Consider the following 19130-nt stretch of genomic DNA (forward strand, 5'->3'; position numbering starts at 1 on the left):
AAAATAATTGTATTGACGGATCCATGATGCTATGGCGGGGAAGATTGCTTTTCCGCCAAAACATAAAGAATAAAAAACACAAATATGGTGTCAAACTATATGAACTATGTGAGTCCGACGGTCTTGTAATAAAAATAAAAATTTACAGCGGGAAATCTGAGGAAACTTACCATAATGTAGGTCACACTGCTGACGTTGTTTTACATTTACTTGAGGACTATCTCGATAAAGGCTACGCGCTTTACATGGATAATTTTTATAATTCAGTTAGTCTTACAAAACTGTTATATACACGAAAAACTTATGTGTGTGGAACCCTACGAAGTAACAGAAAAGGAAACCCCAAAGATGTGGTAAACTAAAAAGAGGGGAGTGTTTTTGGCAGACAAATGGTCCTGTTACTGTATGCAAATGGAAAGGCAAACGAGAAGTCCTTTCCATTTCAAACATGCACGCTATTGAAATGGTAGAGGTGCCCAATCGCAATGGAAGAATTTCTATGAAACCGAATATAATTCGAGATTACAATAATGGAATGTCTGGCATTGACCGATCAGATCAAATGATTTCGTACTACTCATCTCTAAGAAAGACTATTAGATGGCAGAAAAAGGTTTCACTTCATATTATAGAGATATATATACAAAATGCTCACAGAATTTACCAAAAAGTAGCTTCATCTAAAATAAAACTGATAAAGTTCAGAGAAGAATTCGTCTTGGCGTTGATTGGAGATTTTCAACCAGTTCTTAAAAAAAATAGATCTAAAGAGCTCCATTATTTAGAGTGTTTATTACCAACGGGGGAAAAAACAGCGTCCGACAAAGCCATGTCGTGTATGTACCCAAGAAAAAAAACGCCGAGAAACGCGTTACTTCTGTCCAGCCTGTCCAGAGAAGCCAGCCTTTTGTGTGGAAAATTGTTTTAAAAACTTCCACAAACAATAATATATTACTTTATTTCTTGTATTTGAGTTAATTTTTCCATTATATTGAATACATTTTTTTTTAATAAAAAAATAAGCTCACGGAAGCCAAACCCAAAATTTGTTTCTTTTCCCAGAAGCCATGTACCGATACTAACACTATTATAATACGGTTTTACTCGTAGCTACACAAAAAGTGGTAGTTTTAGGTAGTACGAGATAACTCTAGTTGGCTTCCTGGAAGGGAAATCATACTACGAGTTATCTCGTAGTTGGCAGTCAACGTGTTAAACTTCGGTGTAATGTGTACTATATTTTTGTAAAAAATTTCAAAAAAAAGATTAATTAATAAAACTTTGCACTAAGTTGCGCTGCTATTATTGTGAACGCCACTCATGTCTAGATATATTTACTCATTTCACCACGTAAAAGTATGCGATGTGCTGCTATGAAAATGAGTTCAGGGAACTCAACCATGCTTGATGTATGTATGAATAAGTATTTATGTACATTGATTGGCAAGTGTTCGCTAATTTTTTGTGAGCACTAACGAATTGCAGCTAAGAGGAAAACATTTTTCAATGCCGTTTTCTTTCACTAAATAGTAATGCATAAATTGCAAATGCAGTTTATGAAAAGTATCGGAAAAATTGGATCAACAGCGCTTACCTCTGTTCAGGTTCAATTGATCCATTTCAGTAGTGCTGTGCGTGTGGGTGTGTGTGTGTGTGCACTGTACATCATATACAAATCGGTATGTACAAAGTTACTGCCGGCGTAGCGCAGGAATCGGCTCTAAGTCCTGTTTTATGGAGCACCATGTACGACAAGGTCCTTCGCTTACCAGTGCCCAGAGAAGTAAAAATAATAGGCTTTGTGGATGACATAGCAATAGTGACGGTGGCTAAGCGCATACAAGAAGTAGAACATATAACAAACGAAGCGATAAAACAGGTGAAAGAATGGTTGGAGCAAGTGGGGCTGAAACTTGCAGCGCACAAAACGAAGACTAACAAGCTGCTGCAAAAAGTTGAAGATATGAGAATCTGAGTGGGAGAGCAAACTATATGTTCTTAATCCGCACTGAAATACCTAGGCTTCATGAACGACGGCAGTCTAAATTTTAGAGCCCATATTGACTACGCGATAGAGAAAACGGCGAACATCCAAGCGGCACTCTCAGGGATCCTACCTAACATAGGTGGCCCAAAGCCAACTAGGCGACAATTGCTGGCGAACGTAGCTACTTCAGTCCTCGTGTATGCAGCGCCAGTCTGGGAAAATGCGGCGAAACTGAAGGGAAACACAAGAAAGTTATTCTTTGTATATAGGCTAAGTGCCCTAAGAGCATGTTGCGGCTACAGAATCATATCGAATGATGCGGCGTTTGTCATAGCTGGCATGATACCAGCGGACATACACGAGAGCGAGATGAAAGGAGTCTATGACAGATGTGCAGCTGATGCCGAAATAAATAACAAAACGGTGAGAGAAGACTTGTTTCACTAACAAAGTGGCATGATCGATGGAACACCTCCAGTAAAGGATGATAGACCTATAAACTGGTTCGTGATTTAGGGCCGTGGCTCAATCGTAGTTTTGGGTGATACAGCCGATCATGTGACACAGTTCCTTTTTGGACACAGAGACTATAGAAAATACCTGTATAGGTTTGGGTACGATGTTAGCTCTTATTGCCCTGTGTACACCAACGCAAAAGAGTATGCGGAACTTCTCAGTTTCCACTGTCCACAGTTTACGGCAGAAAGTAGACTTCCAATTGCAACCGACTTAGTTGGCTATGGGATGGAATCGGAAGAAAAGTGGGAGGAAGCAGCTACATTCTTTGTAAGAACTTAAAGAGTGCTAAGATACATTGAGCAGGCGAGAGGCCATAGCGGATAGATATTGACGAGGCTAAGTAGCTAACCAGTCCTGCGAAGTACTACGTTGAAGCTGTGCAGCAGGAAGAGTGGTGTAGAAAACGGAGTTCATGGTTTAGTGCGTGCATGTCTAGCACAGTTGTCTTAACTATTTACAGGGCGTGGTCCCAGATGAGGTGTACCGTTAGCAAGCTGTATGAATCGTGCATGTCGACGGTATCTATGAAAGATTCCCCCTTCGATAAAAAAAGAAAAAAACAAAAACTACATCGGTATGTTTTTGTGGAATGCACATATATACATATATAGTAAATGGAAATGTGCCCTACAAGACAGCTGATTATCATATAAGCACTCATATTATCATATTACGGCGGCCGCCGTAGCCGAATGGGTTGGTGCGTGATTACCATTCGGAATTCACAGAGAGGTGGTTGGTTCGAATCTCGGTGAAAGCAAAAATTAATAAAAGCATTTTTCTAATAGCAGTCGCCCCTCGGCAGGCAATGGCGAAACCTCCGAGTGTATTTCTGCCATGAAAAAGCTCCTTATAAAAAAAAATATCTGCCGTTCCGAATCGGCTTGAAACTGTAGGTCCCTCCATTTGTGGAACAACATCAAGACGCACACCACAAATAGGAGGAGGAGCTCGGCCAAACACCTAACAGAAGTGTACGCGCCAATTATTTATTTATTTATAATATTATCATCATCACTATCCTCATCCAACTACACATTTTCGTTCTAGCCATGGGAAAGTTCTTACAGTTTCCCCTTGTCGGTGTGATATTCTATCTCTCTTTTACCAATCGCGATTTCTTATAATTGAAAAATATATCTACTATGCTCTAAGGGCAAGGCAACTAATCATTTTTATTCTTACAATGTAATAACTGCTGACAACTAAACGCCTCATTGTCGTCATCACAAATTTCTTAGCAATAATAATTATACTTCTCATTTTTGTTATCAAAAAGTAATCAGCACTGATGGACAAACTACTCATTTTCGTTATCAAAAAGTAATTAGCATTGATGGACAAACTACTCATTTTCGTAAAAAGTAATCAGACTGATGACAAAAACTTCTCATTTTCGTTATCATAAATACGCAAAATTAATATTTTTTTTTGGTATTCATTAGAAAACTCTTACATATCAATTCGATGTTTCGTCCACGGAGAAGCATCAAGCATCTACTCATTCGGCTATGGCGACCATACAACAAGCACAGCAAAATGTCGCACTAGAAAGTTTTTCAGAGCAGCCAAATTATAAGCGTGCCGTTTAAAGTACAGTAGATATATTTTTCACTTGCATGAAATTGCTATTGGTAAAAGAGGGATAGAATTCATACCGAAAAGGGGAAAAGAATATCAAATGAAATATTTGATTTCCCCATTAAAAAATGTTGTATATGCAATTCTGATAATGCGCATGTATTAGAGACTTATAAAATGCTTGTAAATGTGTTGGAATTTTTATCGAAAGTGCTCAGCACTGTCTTATAGGGTGTTGTTGTGCGTTGAGGTATTTGTTTGTTTGTCTTTCATATGAATAAAATAATATTCGATGTTTTTCCAACAGACGTTACTTTCAGTCAAAATGAAACTATTTTTTTTCTTTGTATTTATTGTAGCTGATTTCATGGTGCCTGTAAACAGTTTACTGATACATGCAGTACAAGGTGGCGTAAAATTAATCATTCTATTCGGTTTTTGAATAAATTTTTACTAAAAAAAAAATTTGTTTTTGAGTGAGGGAAATGCCTATTTTGTCTCTTCATTCTTCATTGCTTGTCTGTTTGTATGCTGCAGCTGGTCACAAGTGCCAAATTTGGTTGACATATGGCGCCATTTGCAAGAATTATGAATCTTTCGATGGGTGATTAATTTTGCGCCACCTTGAATATGCGTTATTCACCAAATCGATGAAACTCTTTTGGTTAATTAAAACATGATAATTTAATTGTTTTTGTTTTTTATATTACTTAATTTTATGCATTACTCTTTCTCACTTTGGTTGCTTATCACAGTAGGAGAAATTATATTTAATTTTAATTTTAATTTATGTATAAGTTGTCGCTTCTTTGTAAATAAATGTAGATAATAGTTGATTAGTCACACTTAAAAACCTAAACATAATTACAGAAAAAGTTATTACATTTAGCATAGAAGTTAAGAGTAAACGAAAAATAGGGTTAAAAATTAGCATTCAAAGGCAAAAATTGTAAAAATAACAAAGTGTAGAAAAATATATTAAGTAGTTTAAATTCATGGCCAATAGTGGCTTAAAGAGCTGATTGAATATTCTGACAAAACTAAAAAAACAAAAAAAAGTAGATTACTTGACTTTTGCTTAAAAAATTATTATAACACATTTATATAAAAATTTACAAACGCTGGAAAATTAACAACAATATATTGAAAAAAATTATTTTAATAGTTAGCTAATAAACTTTAAAATATCTCTTTTCGTAAATATTTTGCGGTTTTTGTGTGGTTTGTTTCTTTCATTTGCCAAGTATGAGCTGTCGCTGGCGTACTTTCCCACGGCAGTACTCACCTCGTGATGATGAAAAGCTCTCGGGTCCGTGTGTCTTTTTAAATGATGTTTCACTGAGCGGCGCAATCACATTACTTTCGACATCGAAAACATAGGGGCTATTCGGATGCTCCTCCCAACGTTCGATGAAATTCTTCAAATTATCCTTGGTAGTATCGAGTTCCTTATTCTGGAAGAGTAGGCAACAGAAGGTTGTGTGTAAATGTAAGTTAATGCTAATAAAAGTAAAGAGAAGGCTGGGTTGCTTAAGCAAAGAGCAGAGAGCAGGGAGAAAGAGAGAGAGAGCCGCGTGCTCCTCAGGAAATAATTTAATTGAGCTTAATAGCTGCAACGGCTTTTTTTACGCCTCCTCAGGATTAATTGAGTCTTGTGACTTTGGAGGCGTCGACTGCAAGAGATTTGCGCTTATAGGAGAGGGCGTGAAACAATAGAAATGAAAAAAATAACTGCAGCGCACGGGCGGTGTACGCTTTCAAATTCCTTCATCATAAGACAGTTGAGAGGTGCAGGCAAACGCTGAGCGAATTAAATAATAAGTCAGTTACATAACTTCCTGTTACTTATTATTATTGTTGTTCACTGCACTGCACTGCGACCTTTGATGTAGCCCGCGTGTCTATAATTGTAGACTTGTGAAGAATTTGGGCAATGAATGTAAAGTTGCATCATCTAGATGTGTGAGTCGACGTCTTGCGGGTACTACATTTTCTCAGCAGAGATGCTCTGATGCTTGTTTGTACTAATTCTAGTTTCCTGAAATTATAACAAAGTCTATAATGTCCCGTGTAGTATCTTGTGGGAGTTCGTGAGCCCTCTCTATACAGGTATAGAAGCCTTCTTGATGCTTCTCTAGGGGGTAGGAAAAACAGCTTAGGTATAGAAGCCTACTTGATGCTTCTCTAGCAGGTAGGAAAAACTGGTTAGCCTGCATTTGTTCTTTGCTATGCATTCAGTGTCGTCCGAGTCGTTTCAGTCATTATTAATTTTCTGTATTTGAGTTTTTGTAAGCCCACAAAAGGGTTCTGCTTCTTGGCACTTTGATGTAGTATCTAAATTCACTAGCCAACATGACCTGTATATTTTAAAAGTACAGGGTGGGCCATATAGCGTTTGCTTTTTGAACCACCTATTTTTTGAAAATGGTAACTGGAAAATGACATGTCAAATGTGTTCATAATTTACTTAAAGGTTTGACATTTACGAAATGGGACGCTATACGCTTGAACAAAATTGGGAAATATTGAAAACCTATTTCCAAAGTGGTGAGTCTTCTTCTTCTTCCGCGGTTACAGTAAATGGCGAGCGTTACCGTGACATGCTCAACGAGTTGTTTCCAAAAATTGAAGAGGATGACATGGACGACATTTGGTTTCAACAGGACGGTGCAACTTGTCACACTGCCAAAGTTACACTCGAACTTTTGGCTACCGTTTTTGAAAACCGAATAATCAGCCGAAATTCCGATATCAATTGACCGCCTCGGAGCTGTGATTAAGCCCGTTAGACTATTTTTTGTGAGGAGCCGTTAAAGACAAATGCTATGTGAACCATCCACAGACGATTGATGCTTTAAAACACAAAATTGAAGTTGCCATTCATGAAATTGGAGCCCAAACAATCGAAAATGTGCTTAAAAATTGGGTTGATCGAATGGCCTACTGTAAAGCCAGTCGTGGCAGTCATTTGAACGAATTTATTTTCCATTCAATCTTCAAAATAGAAAAAAGAGTTTGAAAATATATTGATTAGTTCTTTTTTTATAGCCGATTCAAAAAGCAAATTTTACATGGCCCACCCATTTAGGCTTTGTTTCACCCACGCAGCTTTTTGAGGATTGTGAATTGTTTGTTAACAGTAATAGAAGCCCCGCCAGTGTAGGGCATATCCCCGGTCGTCTTCGTCTAGCTCATATCAAGTTAGGTCCAGGAAACATGCTGTTTCGACGGGTTGGGTCCAGAGGGAAAGGGGTGCTAGATGAGTCGGTTTTAGAGGGCATGTGAAAAGGTGGTGCCGGACATATGTTTGGTGTGCTGGGGTTGATTCTGAATAAGTAGGAGTTTAACCTGCTACAATATCTAGAACGCAATTGTGCCAGTGTTACACGTGTCCCACGAGGAAGCTGGAGTTCTTCATCTGCTATAGGTGGTGGTTGGTCTCCGATTGCGGCATTCACAGGACGGGGGCTTAAGAAGGTGGTGACGGTCTCCCGGGTCGTTTATTGACTGTCTAAACACTGTCAGGTCCAGTAGATTACGGCCAGTTTTGTCCTGGATTTCGTCGGCGTGTATCCTGACGTGCCTGGGAGGTGGCTCAGGCTCAAGCAGGCGTCTGCAGGGGTGAAACCTGCGGTAACATCCTAGCAGGAACTGCTTGCTAAGCAGTTTGTTATGCTCCATTACTGGGATCATTTGTGCCTCGTTGTGATGGTGTTGAACAGGGGACATCAGGAGGCAACCGGTCGCTGTCCGAATGGCAGTATTTTGGCATGTCTGTAGCTTTATCCACTGCGTGTTACTAGTTCCAGGCGACCAGACAGACGCAGCATAGTTCAGAACCGGCCGACCAATTGCCTTAAATGTCGATAGCAACACTTTTTTGTCTTTGGAACAAGTGCTGCCGGCAAGCGATTTGAGGACCTTGTTGCGACTTTGGACTTTAGTGGCAATTGCGGTTGTGTGCGCTGAGAAGGAGAGCAAACTGTCGAAGGTTACCCCCAAAATTTTGGGGTTGTTTACCGTCGGAATTGGTGTGTCGTAGACTTTTACCTTAAGGGACAGCTTAACGTCCTTTGCCAAGGTGGTAAAGAGGGTCGCCGTGGACTTAGTGGGGGAAAGTTGGAGATTCCTCGCAGTGAAAAAGCGAGAAAGGTCGGTGAGGTAGTTGTTCACTTTGGAACACCGGCCATCGAAGTCATTGCCCGACGCCATTTTCGTGCAGTCGTCAGCGTATGAGACCAGGGAGACTCCCGCTGGTGGTTGGGATTGTGAATCATATGACATACTGTAGAGCACATAGACGCACAGTCGCCTATAAGGGACCGAACATTCTTTTTTTCCTTGATTGGTGCGTTGATCACTTAAGCGATTTTGGCCGAGTTTAAGAAATCGCGTCAGTTGTTTCATTCTCGCGCTAACCGGCGCCACACTAAGTGCAGACAAGTCTTTCTCTCCACGTGATCTTTCCAACTCAGAATAGGCCTTCCTCTTCCGCATGGAATACTTTCAGAACCGGAGCGTTTGTATCCATTCGGACGACATGACTTAGCCAATGTAGTCGCTGGATCTTTATTCGCTGTACTATGCCTATGGCGTCGTAAAGCTCACGCAACTCATCGTTTCATCGCCTGCGACATTCACCTTCCACAGAATCTTTCTCTCAAACACTCCAATAACGCCTCATCGGATATTGTCATCGTTCAAGCTTCTACGCTGTACGATAGGACGGACATGTTGAGAGCCTTGTAGTGTGTTAGTTTTGTTCGTCGAGAGAGGACTTTACTACTCAATTGTCTACTTAGTTCAAAATTGTACTTGTTGGCAAGAGAGATTCTCCATTGGAGACGCCGACGTCTTGATGTGTTCCACAAGTTTCGAGACCGCAGATGGTTTTTTATGAAGTGCTTTTTTCATGGTAGAAATACACTCGAGGGTTTGCTCTTGCCTGCCGAGGAGCCATCGCTATTGGAAACAGCTTTCCATTAATTGGTCCCGTGTTTCGAATCTGTGTACCTCCGAATGGTAGTCACGCAGCAACCCATTCGGGTGCTCAGATCATTGTCCTTAAAATATTTGCCTCGATTGCCCGCAATATCAAACGGGGGTGCCTTATTCGAGAGTTTGTTTTGTTGTTCAGTGGAAGTTGCGTTTACTAAGCACCTCTCAACCTCAGCGCTTAATTAGATTCTGTTTTAGTTGCAACCACCTAATTCAGTTGCTGAGTTAGTTCAATCTCAGCGTGTAATAAAATCATTTTCATCTTTCGTTGCCAAGCGTGAAAATAATGTTCTACTCCATCAACTTTATTATTTCAACTTACTGCCTCCTTGGTTGAAATTCATTCAATTAATTCCAGCAACAAAAATATTGTCTTTAACTTGCTCATTTTTAATTAGAAAATACATCCCTAATTTAATCAAAATGTGGAGAATTTCATGTGTACGCATAAGTGTGATTGGATTTTTATTATATTTCATTTCCTAATTTACCTGTGCGCTACATACAGAAGTTTCATGCAAAAGAGAGCTAAGAAGGAAGGAAGAAATGCCACAAATGTACGTCGAACTTTAGGTAAGACGCTTGAGAAAGTACGCTACGCATAGCAACTGAATCATTAGAAATTAGCCGTCACATTTGAAGAGAGTAGAGAAAGGCATAATTCATTTAACATCTCGTTTGCGGGTGCCTTATACTTTAACTCATATGAAACCAACTTTGATTGAGAGAAATTTCGAATGTTTATAGGCCTAGCAGCAGCCTTACCTGCATACCTATGACATGAGACTTTTTTTTCAATTTCAAACGTATATTAACAAAAAATGTTTACAAATTTAATCTTCAAAATAATAGCCATCGCTAGCGACACATTTTTCCCATCCCTCAGGCAATTTGTGGATGCCGCGCCAAAAAAATTGGCCGTCTTTTTCCGCAAAGCAATCGTCGAGCCATTTTTTGGCTTCTTCGTGAGAATTGAAGCGCTGCTCGGAAGGCGCCAAGTCTGGTGAGTAAGCCGCATGTCCAGCGGTTCCCAATCGTACGTCTCCACCAATTCCCGGGTCCCTCTTGTTCGATGTGGCGGTGCATTGTCATCAAGAAAAATTACTTTGTGACGCCGATCGGCATATTCTGGGCGTTTTCGGTGTATAGCGCTGTTCAAATCGGCCAATTGCCGTTGGTAGCGTGCACCGTCAACTGTTTCACCTGGTTTTAATAGCTCGTACCAAATCATACCACGCTGATCCCCTTGCGACCGAAGCGATTTGGTTTGGCCGTTGTTTTTGGCTTGTGGCCGGGCGGACCATACGATCGTTTACGCTTGGGATTGGAGAAATACACCCATTTTTCATCACCCGTAACGATTCGGTTCCTTTTGATTTCACCAGTGTTTTCACGATGTCCGCAAATCGTAGTTTGAAGGCACGAAATTCGATATTTTTAAGAGCGACAAAAATGCATTGTTTGCATTGAAACGTAACAAACAATGAACTGAATATTGTTGACAGATGACAGACGACAAAATCAAGACATTTGGGAAGGTTTGAAAATACTCCAGTAACATCTATGGACTAATAGCTCAAAGTTTCATTTCATAGGTATCTACCGTAGCACACAAAGAAGGGGTGGGTTTTTAGTGGGCAGTCGAAAACAAGACTCACACTTTTCGGCTTTCAACACTTTTTCTACCTCCATAAAAAAAAAACAACACTCAAACAGACGGGGATGGCGACTTGAAACTTTGCATACATATTTTTAGAATTTTTATAATACGATTGAAGATGAAAAAAATTTAAGTCGAGGGGGGAAAATAACGAGATATTTTTAGTAAGCGTAGAACTAATATGGGAGCAATCTATTTTGGACACTCGCAATGGGCCTCTGTGACCACGGAACAAACACTTTAGGAGCAGCCCTTCATACCTAACTTAACCTACCAAATATCAGCATACCGATTTACAACTTGGTGCTTACTTCAAAGTCTGGTGCCTTCTCGGAAGCGGACCTAATGATTTGAATTAAATTTTATATCATATCATTTCTCAAGTGTACCTAAATATGCTTTATTTCTAAGATTATTAGTAAAATATTTTATATAATATATTATTCCAATTTTTCCAAGTTATTTAATGTATAAAGATTTTGAGCTAAGTGCTCAACAAAGGTATCGATTGCGTGTATTTTATTCCTGAGGCGGAAAGTTCAACTAATTTTTTAAGTTTTTACAAAACTTCAAGAAGAGCGAAGTTGAGGTATGTGTTACTATGATACATACTCTAGCAACAAAAAAAAGAAAGAAAAAAAAATTATACATATCTCTCTTTTACTTTATTATTGTCATAATTCAATGTCGAGAAAAACGTCTTCACAGTTTTCAATTTACTATGCCTCCCTGTGTAGTAGTAAAAACTTATTTTCATCTAATCAGGTATCGTCACAACATAAAAGAAGTGATTGTGGCCATTTATGCATATTTAACAAATGTTAGCAAGTGCGGAGAGGCAATGATGTTCACTTTTCGCTTTTAAAGCATGAAGTGCTGGCCTTATAACTACAATACTTTCATCGCCCTTCAAGTAGAGAGCGAGGTAACAGTTGCAATTCGAGAAAATGCCATAGATAACGAGATTCATTCGATTGGATCATTGCTGAGTGTGTTCTACTTTTTGTTGTTTTGAACTTAACATTACATATACGAGTATGTATTTACTCAACAAGAAATGTTAGCAAGAGTAGAGAGGCAATGATGTTCATTTTTCTCTTTTAAAGCTTGAACTGCTGGTCTTACAACTAACACGTTACATGCCTTACAATACGAGAAAATGCCATAGCCAAACAGATTGATTGGATTGTACCATTGCTTGTGTTCTACTTTTTGTTGTTTTGAACTTAACATTACATATATGCAGGTAATTTTGAACATAAAAGTACTTTTATTATATAGAATAAAAAAAAATCTGTAAAAATGGACTTGGAGGTATGGTTAGATTGCTAGTTAGCGATACCGCGTTTATGTATCTGTTGAATGAAATTTACGTGGAGAAGTTTAGCCTTGCTTACTTATTAAACGAAGCGACGTAAACCTATCGAAGGCGAGGCAGACATACATACATACATATGAAGATATGCTCAGAGCAAACAAGTGAGAGCCCTCGTTTTCAGGTAGGTGTATAACCCATGATGGAAAGAATAATGAGATGGCGCCTATCGTGGTACCGTTACTTTACGCTCAGCAAATTTGACAATGAGTTACGTCGTTTTAGCACCAGTATGGCCAGATTACCATTTTCGTAACTTGATTTAGCATTTTTGGTTTTTGGTTTTTAGTCTCGGAGTTTTAGTTCTTTTCCCTGACATTTTTCTAGCGTGTTCTAATTAAAAGTAATGTTTATAATTTTGTAAAATATACACTTTTTAAAGATTAGTTCAATAATTGCAGTTGTTGTTGGTGCTCTTCTGCTTTCAGCAGTCAAATCTCTCTCTCGCTACTGCAGTGTTGCCTAGCTTTAGATATAAAAACGCACTAAAATACCCTTTTAAAGGAAATAAAACACCAAATTTTTATTTAATTACTTAACGAACTTTGTATCCATGACAAACTAACTTTAAAATGTGCGCTTAATAAAAATGTGTTATGGTTATGTACAATTTAATTTATGAGTTTTTTTGTTAAGAGAAACTCTTTTGTTAAGGGAACGACTTTTTTAATATATTTGAGGTTATGTAGTAAGACAAGCTACTATTTTTGTAAAAATGTCGTCATAGTTTCTTCAGTAGTATTTTGTTGCTTATTTTTACTATGAATACAACTCTTGTTGCCCTATGTCCCACTAAGGATTGATGACCGGAATAAACGATTACACCTCTATGGTTTTAATTCGCATTCAGTAAACTCAAACTCTTTTTAAAATGTGTAAAAAGGTTTTCAATCTTAAGAAGAGTTGAGAGAAAAAGATTTAATATTCTTGCATAATGTTAAAAGGAGCAAACAATTAAATTCACACTTTCAAAATATCAAATTTTATAAGAACCAACTAATTTTCATTAGCACTAAAATCTTCTCATAGTGGCCTTTTTTAACCTTCTTTTGTTTAATAATATGATTTTTTTTAACTTTAGGTTTCGGTAGCTTTAAATTAAAAAAAAGAAACAAACACAAAACTTTGCGCATTTTGGGTATAAAAAAGCACTAAATTTATTGTGAAGAGCAAATGGCAATACTGCACAACTCGGAAAAACGTGACGTCACGTACGCTCTGATGGGCGCAATCTTATTTCTATCATTCTTGGGTATAACCATCTTTTATATTTCTCCCATCAAGTCCTTACCTAAATTTGGCCGTTGGATTGCTTGTAATGAAGTTTATCAAAAAAAATGTAGAATTATGCTAATAAAGCTAGAAAAATTATTAAATAGTAAGACGAGAATCCGGGTGGCGTTGATGAAATTGTGAAGGCGCTATGAAAAATGTTGCCGTTTCATTACATGACGGCCATTTATTAGACGTAGATGTGTTCCATATTTGTCTTCATATTGCTTCTATGCATATCTAAAATTTTAGTACAAAGAAGCTTTAAGAAATTTTCAAATAAGCATAACTTTTTTGAAAAATTTCAAAATCTCGATCGACTTTGAGGCGCTGGAAAAGCTGATCAATGTCTTTAGAGCCATCAGCAAATATTTCTCAATGTGTAAGCTGAAAGTGAATCTTAGGCAAAGTAAGTTCGAAACCCACCCTTTGTTCAACCTTTAATTATCAGCTAATTTGTGGCACTTCAGTAAAAAGAAAAATTAGGTAATTACTCTGCACTTCTTACCGCTTCTTAATGATACGATTTAACAATATTTTCCATCTGCTCACAAAAATCGCTTAGAGACAAATTTGAAATCCAAGTTGCGTGAAGAAAATTAAAATTGCTACACAACATCAAAGTAGCTGCCAGCAAATTTTCACTTTGCGGATAACGAAATTAAGTAATTGAAAGCTGGAGCAAATCAAATTAGTTTCAAAACGAGGCGAGCAAAGAGGTAAGTAGAAGAATAAAACAATAAAGGGTGGCGAGTGCTAGAAGGTAAGTAGCGCTTGAGCGGGTGTTTGCGCATAAATGCTGCACGTTTGCTCACAAAATTCTCCGCCCAGCCAAAATTAATAATATTTCTCTGCCAGCAAACGCCTCACAATGTTGGATTAATTAATTTTGTAAATATGTTGGTTAGCTTTGGAAGCCAACCTGCGTCGAAGGTGTTTTGGTGTAGCTTATTTTCAGGCATTTTTCACTTACCTCTGCCGTGTTCGTGTCTGGCACTGGGTCAGCTTGTTTCACAATTGTTTCATTTTTTAACTTTTCTTTTGCCTCTTCTATCACTTTCACGTCTGGCACTTGCTCCTCCGCTTCCTCTTCTTGTGGTGGCACTGGTGATGGTGTGGCTGCTTTTAATTTCAATGGCGGTACATTTGACGGCTTTGGCGCAAGTATTTTCGGTTGTTTGGGTCGACGTAGCAGCCACTTGTGCTCCAGACATTGTGCAGCTGTCATGCGAGTGCTGGAGGGTGGTGAAGTGGAAAAGGTGTTGGAATTTATTTGGTTATAGTAAAAAGTAAATAAATTAAATATCAAATATATTTTTATGATAGTTATGAGGTATGTTTTGCAGTGGTTTTTCAAGAATTCAAGAGTAAATAAGTTTTTTATAATTTTTTCAATGAAATTTTGCAGAACATTTATAGGGTTTGCTCAGAAACTAAAAAAATAAATACATTTTTTACATATTTTTTTCCAGCGAAAGTTTTAGCATAAATTACAATATTTTTTTTCAGAAATTGAAATAAAGGAAATACATTAAATAAAGAAAAAAAAAACAATAAATTAATTTACTAAATTAAATTAACAAAAAAAAAGAGTAAATAATTTATTAAATTAGTTTATGAAACAAAACTTTTATGTTATTTCTTCAATAATTTTTTTAAAAAAATTGAAAAAGTTATTTCTTTAATTTTTTTATGATTTATAATTTTTGCTCAAAAAATTTAAATTTTTCCTTTAAAAAGTTATTAAATTATTTGATATTTTATAATTTTTATTGATGATTTTTAATTTCTTTATATTTTTTCATTAGTAATTTTTAAAATTTTTAAAAACTTTTTTAAATTTTTTCTTTAGTAGTTTTTTTTTTAATTTTTATTTATAAGCTTTAAACTTTTCCATAAAAAATGTAGTAAATTATTTTTTAAATAATATTTAAAGCATATTATTTCTAAATTTCTAATGAATTTATTTAAAATAAAATCAATTATGTTATTAATCAATAATTTTTAGAAAAAAATGTAAATAATTATTTCTTTAATTATTTTGTTTAATTTTTGTTCAAAAAATTTTAATTTATCCACAAAAAATTATTACATTATGTAATATTTTTAAATTTTTATGGATTTTTTTTAATTTCGTTGTATTTTTTCTTTAGTAATTTTTAAAACTTTTGTAAAGTTTTTTTTAAACTTTTCTTTAGTAGTTTCTTTTTAATTTTTATTCAGAAAGTTTAAATAAAAAAAATTATTAAATTATTTCTTAAATAATATTCAAAGTATAATATTTCTAAATTTCTATTGAATTTATTTAAAAAAAATGTATTACGTTATTTATTCATAAATTTTTATAAAAAAATTAAAAAATTGTTTTTTAATTGTTTTGTTTAATTTTTGTTCAAAAAATTTAAAATTTTCTATAAATTTCCATAGATTTATTTAATTTTTTCTGATTTTTTAATTGAATAGTTTTTTTAATAGTTAAAAAAAGTTATTAAACTATTTCCAACAAAAATTTAATATATTAAATTTAATATTTTAAAATTTCTATTGAATTAATAAAAAAAAAATCAATTATGTTGTTTATTCAATAATTTTTATAAAAAGTTGTTAATTCAATAATTTTTCTTTAATTGCTTTTTTTTGATTTTTGTTCAAAAAGTTTAAATTTTTCCACAAAAAATTTATTAAATTATTTAATTTTTTTTATTTCTATTGAATTTGTTTTGAAGTACTTTTAAAATTTTTTGTAAAATTGTTTTTTAATTGTTTGTTCAGTAGTTTCTTAATTTTTATTTCAAAAATGAAAATTTGTCCATAAAAAATTTTTTTTAATTATTTTCAAACTAATATATTAAATTTAATAGTTTTAAAGTTTTAATGAATTTATTAAAAAAAAATCAATTATGTTATTTCTTCAATAATTTTTATAAAAAATTGAAAATAATTATCCTCTAATTGATTTTTTTTTATTTTTGTTCAAAAAGTTTAATTTTTTCCACAAAAAAATTATTTAAATTTTACTAAATAGTATTTTAAATATAATATAATAAACGATTACGTTATATCTTTAATAATTAAGCAAAGTTTTTATTATTATTGTATTATAAATTCTTTAAATTTCTAATTTCTAGTTCTATCAAATATAATAATTTAATCAAATATATAATTTTAATTTTCCATTATTATTTTTTTTTATTTTTATTCCAAAACTCTAAATTTTTCCAAAAAAAAAAATGTATTTCCCAAATTATGTTTAGAATTGAATATTTTTAAATTTCTAATGAATTAAAAAAAAATCTATTACATTATTTTCTTAAGAAATTTTTAATATAAAATGTTATTATATTAAAAAAATTATTAAATTTCTTAATAGTATTTTTTTTTTAATCTAATTCAAAGTCGTCTACACATTATTATTTAAACTTCATTTACACAACTTTTTATTTTAAAAACATTTTTTTTTTTATTTCTTTTAAGTTATTTCTTGAAGATATTTGAAATTTTATAGTTCTCCTTGCTTTATTTCTGCATTTATTTATTTATTTTATTACACAAATTTCTATTAATTTATTTATTGGTTAACTTTTAAAGTTTTTATTCAAAATAATTAAATTATTTCCAATTTTGTTGAATTTTTTTCAAATTATTTTTCCAAATTTTTTTAAACTTTTATAAAATTATATTTTTAATAGATTTTTTCAAATTATTTAAAAATGTTTATTAAACTATTTATTAAATAATTTTTTCGAGCTTTTATTCAATTTTTTTGTGTTAAATTATTCATTTCTTTAAAAAAATAATATTCTTTCTCTTTCCAAAATGTTTTTGCATTTATGATATAGAAAACAATTTTTTATTTAAAAATGTCTTATGCTGTTGCGTAATATTTTAAGTGTAATATTTCTTATTTTAAATATCTATCATTGCATTTCATCCAAAATTTTCATTAAAATTTTATTGAATAATTTTTTGAATTTTGTTTATTTTCCATTAAAAAAAATATTTTAATATTTCTTATTGTATTAAATCCAAAATTTCCGCAAAAATTTTCTTGAATTATTTCCGTAAATTTTTTTTCATTTACCATTAAAAAAATTTCATTCAACTATTTTTTAATAATTTTTCGAAGTATTTCTAAATTTTACTTGTATAGATTCCATGCAGTTTATATACATTTTTTATCTGCCCTTTATTTTCGAAAATGTCTGAATTAATTGTTTGGTATTTTCTGAAATATATTTCTTAAAGATTTTCATAATTGCCTTCGTACTTACTTCAAGTCTTTTACCAGCAGCTTTGCTATAAAATCCAAGCACTCCGGCGACACATTGCTGAAGGATTCATCCTCGAAATCATATTTTGCAATGGTGACATTGGCCATAGTTTCGATATCTGTTTCACCCATAAACGGTGAGAGACCTGAGATACTGTTCAATGATAAAAAGCAAAAGTTTAAAGAATTACATTCAGTTCATAAGTTGTTTAAAAACTTAGTAATATACAGATATTTAATGCAAGTGGGTTGCCTATTTTTATGCGTCTATTTTTGTTCTTGCAAACACTTTCTTAAGAAAACAGTTAGTTCTCTTTTCCTTTGATTTGGTCTTCATTAGTGCGCAATTTCAAGCCCAAAGTAATTGTGAAATAATTTCGCTAAGCAAAACTACTTTTCCAGCATGAAGAAATACATTTTGTTGAGCAAAAAAGTGTCTTACAAATTACTTCCGCTTATAAAATCCAAACCAACTCTGCCTACAAGCCCTACGAAAAGCAGCACATTTTCTACTACACCTACGAAACTTTGCCCACAAATACAATACTTATGTAAATACTTGTAAACATTTTCTTACTAAAGTTTATTCTTTCCAAGTATTTGTTTCACTTACAGAACATAACAAATCACACCAACACTCCACATATCCGTCGCATACGAAATGCAATCGAAATTCACAACCTCGGGCGCAACAAATTCGGGTGTACCAAAGAGGATCTGTGAAGGAAGAAAGAGACAAAGAAAGAGAGACAATAAGAAATGTAAAGATAACTGAAAAAGAAGTAATTACAAAATAACTAATTATAGAAAAAAAACTTTGACACCGAATTGGGAGTAGCGCGCGAGTAAATGCAGGCAAAAATAAATAACCAGCGAAAAATTGTGTTTAGGGCTGTGCGAATAGAAGGGAGCAAATTAATAGTGACTAAAAGAAAACATTGAAATGACGGCATAGAGCAATCAAGGACAGAGAAATTGTGCCAGCATGGAGGTGGCAAATCTAATTAAAATCGAAGATTGTATGTGCAAAAGTGGGTATACGCTGCGTATGAGCAATACATTTGTTAAGAATTAAAGGCGGTTCGAGATGAGAGGAAGTGCGAGTATGAGTAGATTGCATTGTGGTAAGAATTTAGTATAGAGAAAGTTAGCAAATGAGTGCTTTTGATGGAATTGCTTAAGATTAAGTTGATACACACATACATATAAGTGAAGCCAGCGAAGATGTGCGAGCGGTATGTATTTGATGTGGGAGTAGTTGAATAAATGCGTGGAAATTTAGTAGCGACGATGCATAATGGCACCGCAGGGAAAGCTTGAATTAGTGAAATAAATTTCTGGTACATAGCTTGTGTTATTTCGTCAATTGTGAGCTACTTCGCCTATAATTTCGTGAGTAGCGACATTTGGCTTCAGCATGCGACAGCGGCAAAACTGACAAATAGAGACAAGAAATCTTTCTTGCACT

The 19130-nt window shown here is 34.4% G+C and overlaps 1 protein-coding gene across 1 annotated transcript in view; it reads right to left on the reverse strand.

The window, feature by feature from the left end:
- LOC129244361 (death-associated protein kinase related) overlaps positions 1-19130 on the reverse strand; it is a 44397-nt gene that overhangs the window by 4686 nt on the left and 20581 nt on the right. Inside the window, exons 5-8 of the mRNA XM_054881981.1 lie at positions 18276-18379; positions 17664-17816; positions 14366-14627; positions 5373-5541 (exon numbers count right to left, since the gene is read on the reverse strand). Of these exons, the coding sequence (XP_054737956.1) occupies positions 5373-5541; positions 14366-14627; positions 17664-17816; positions 18276-18379 (688 nt within the window). The remainder of the gene's footprint in view (positions 1-5372; positions 5542-14365; positions 14628-17663; positions 17817-18275; positions 18380-19130) is intronic.

Source organism: Anastrepha obliqua, chromosome 4, assembly GCF_027943255.1.
Source record: "Anastrepha obliqua isolate idAnaObli1 chromosome 4, idAnaObli1_1.0, whole genome shotgun sequence".
NCBI lineage: Eukaryota > Metazoa > Arthropoda > Insecta > Diptera > Tephritidae > Anastrepha > Anastrepha obliqua.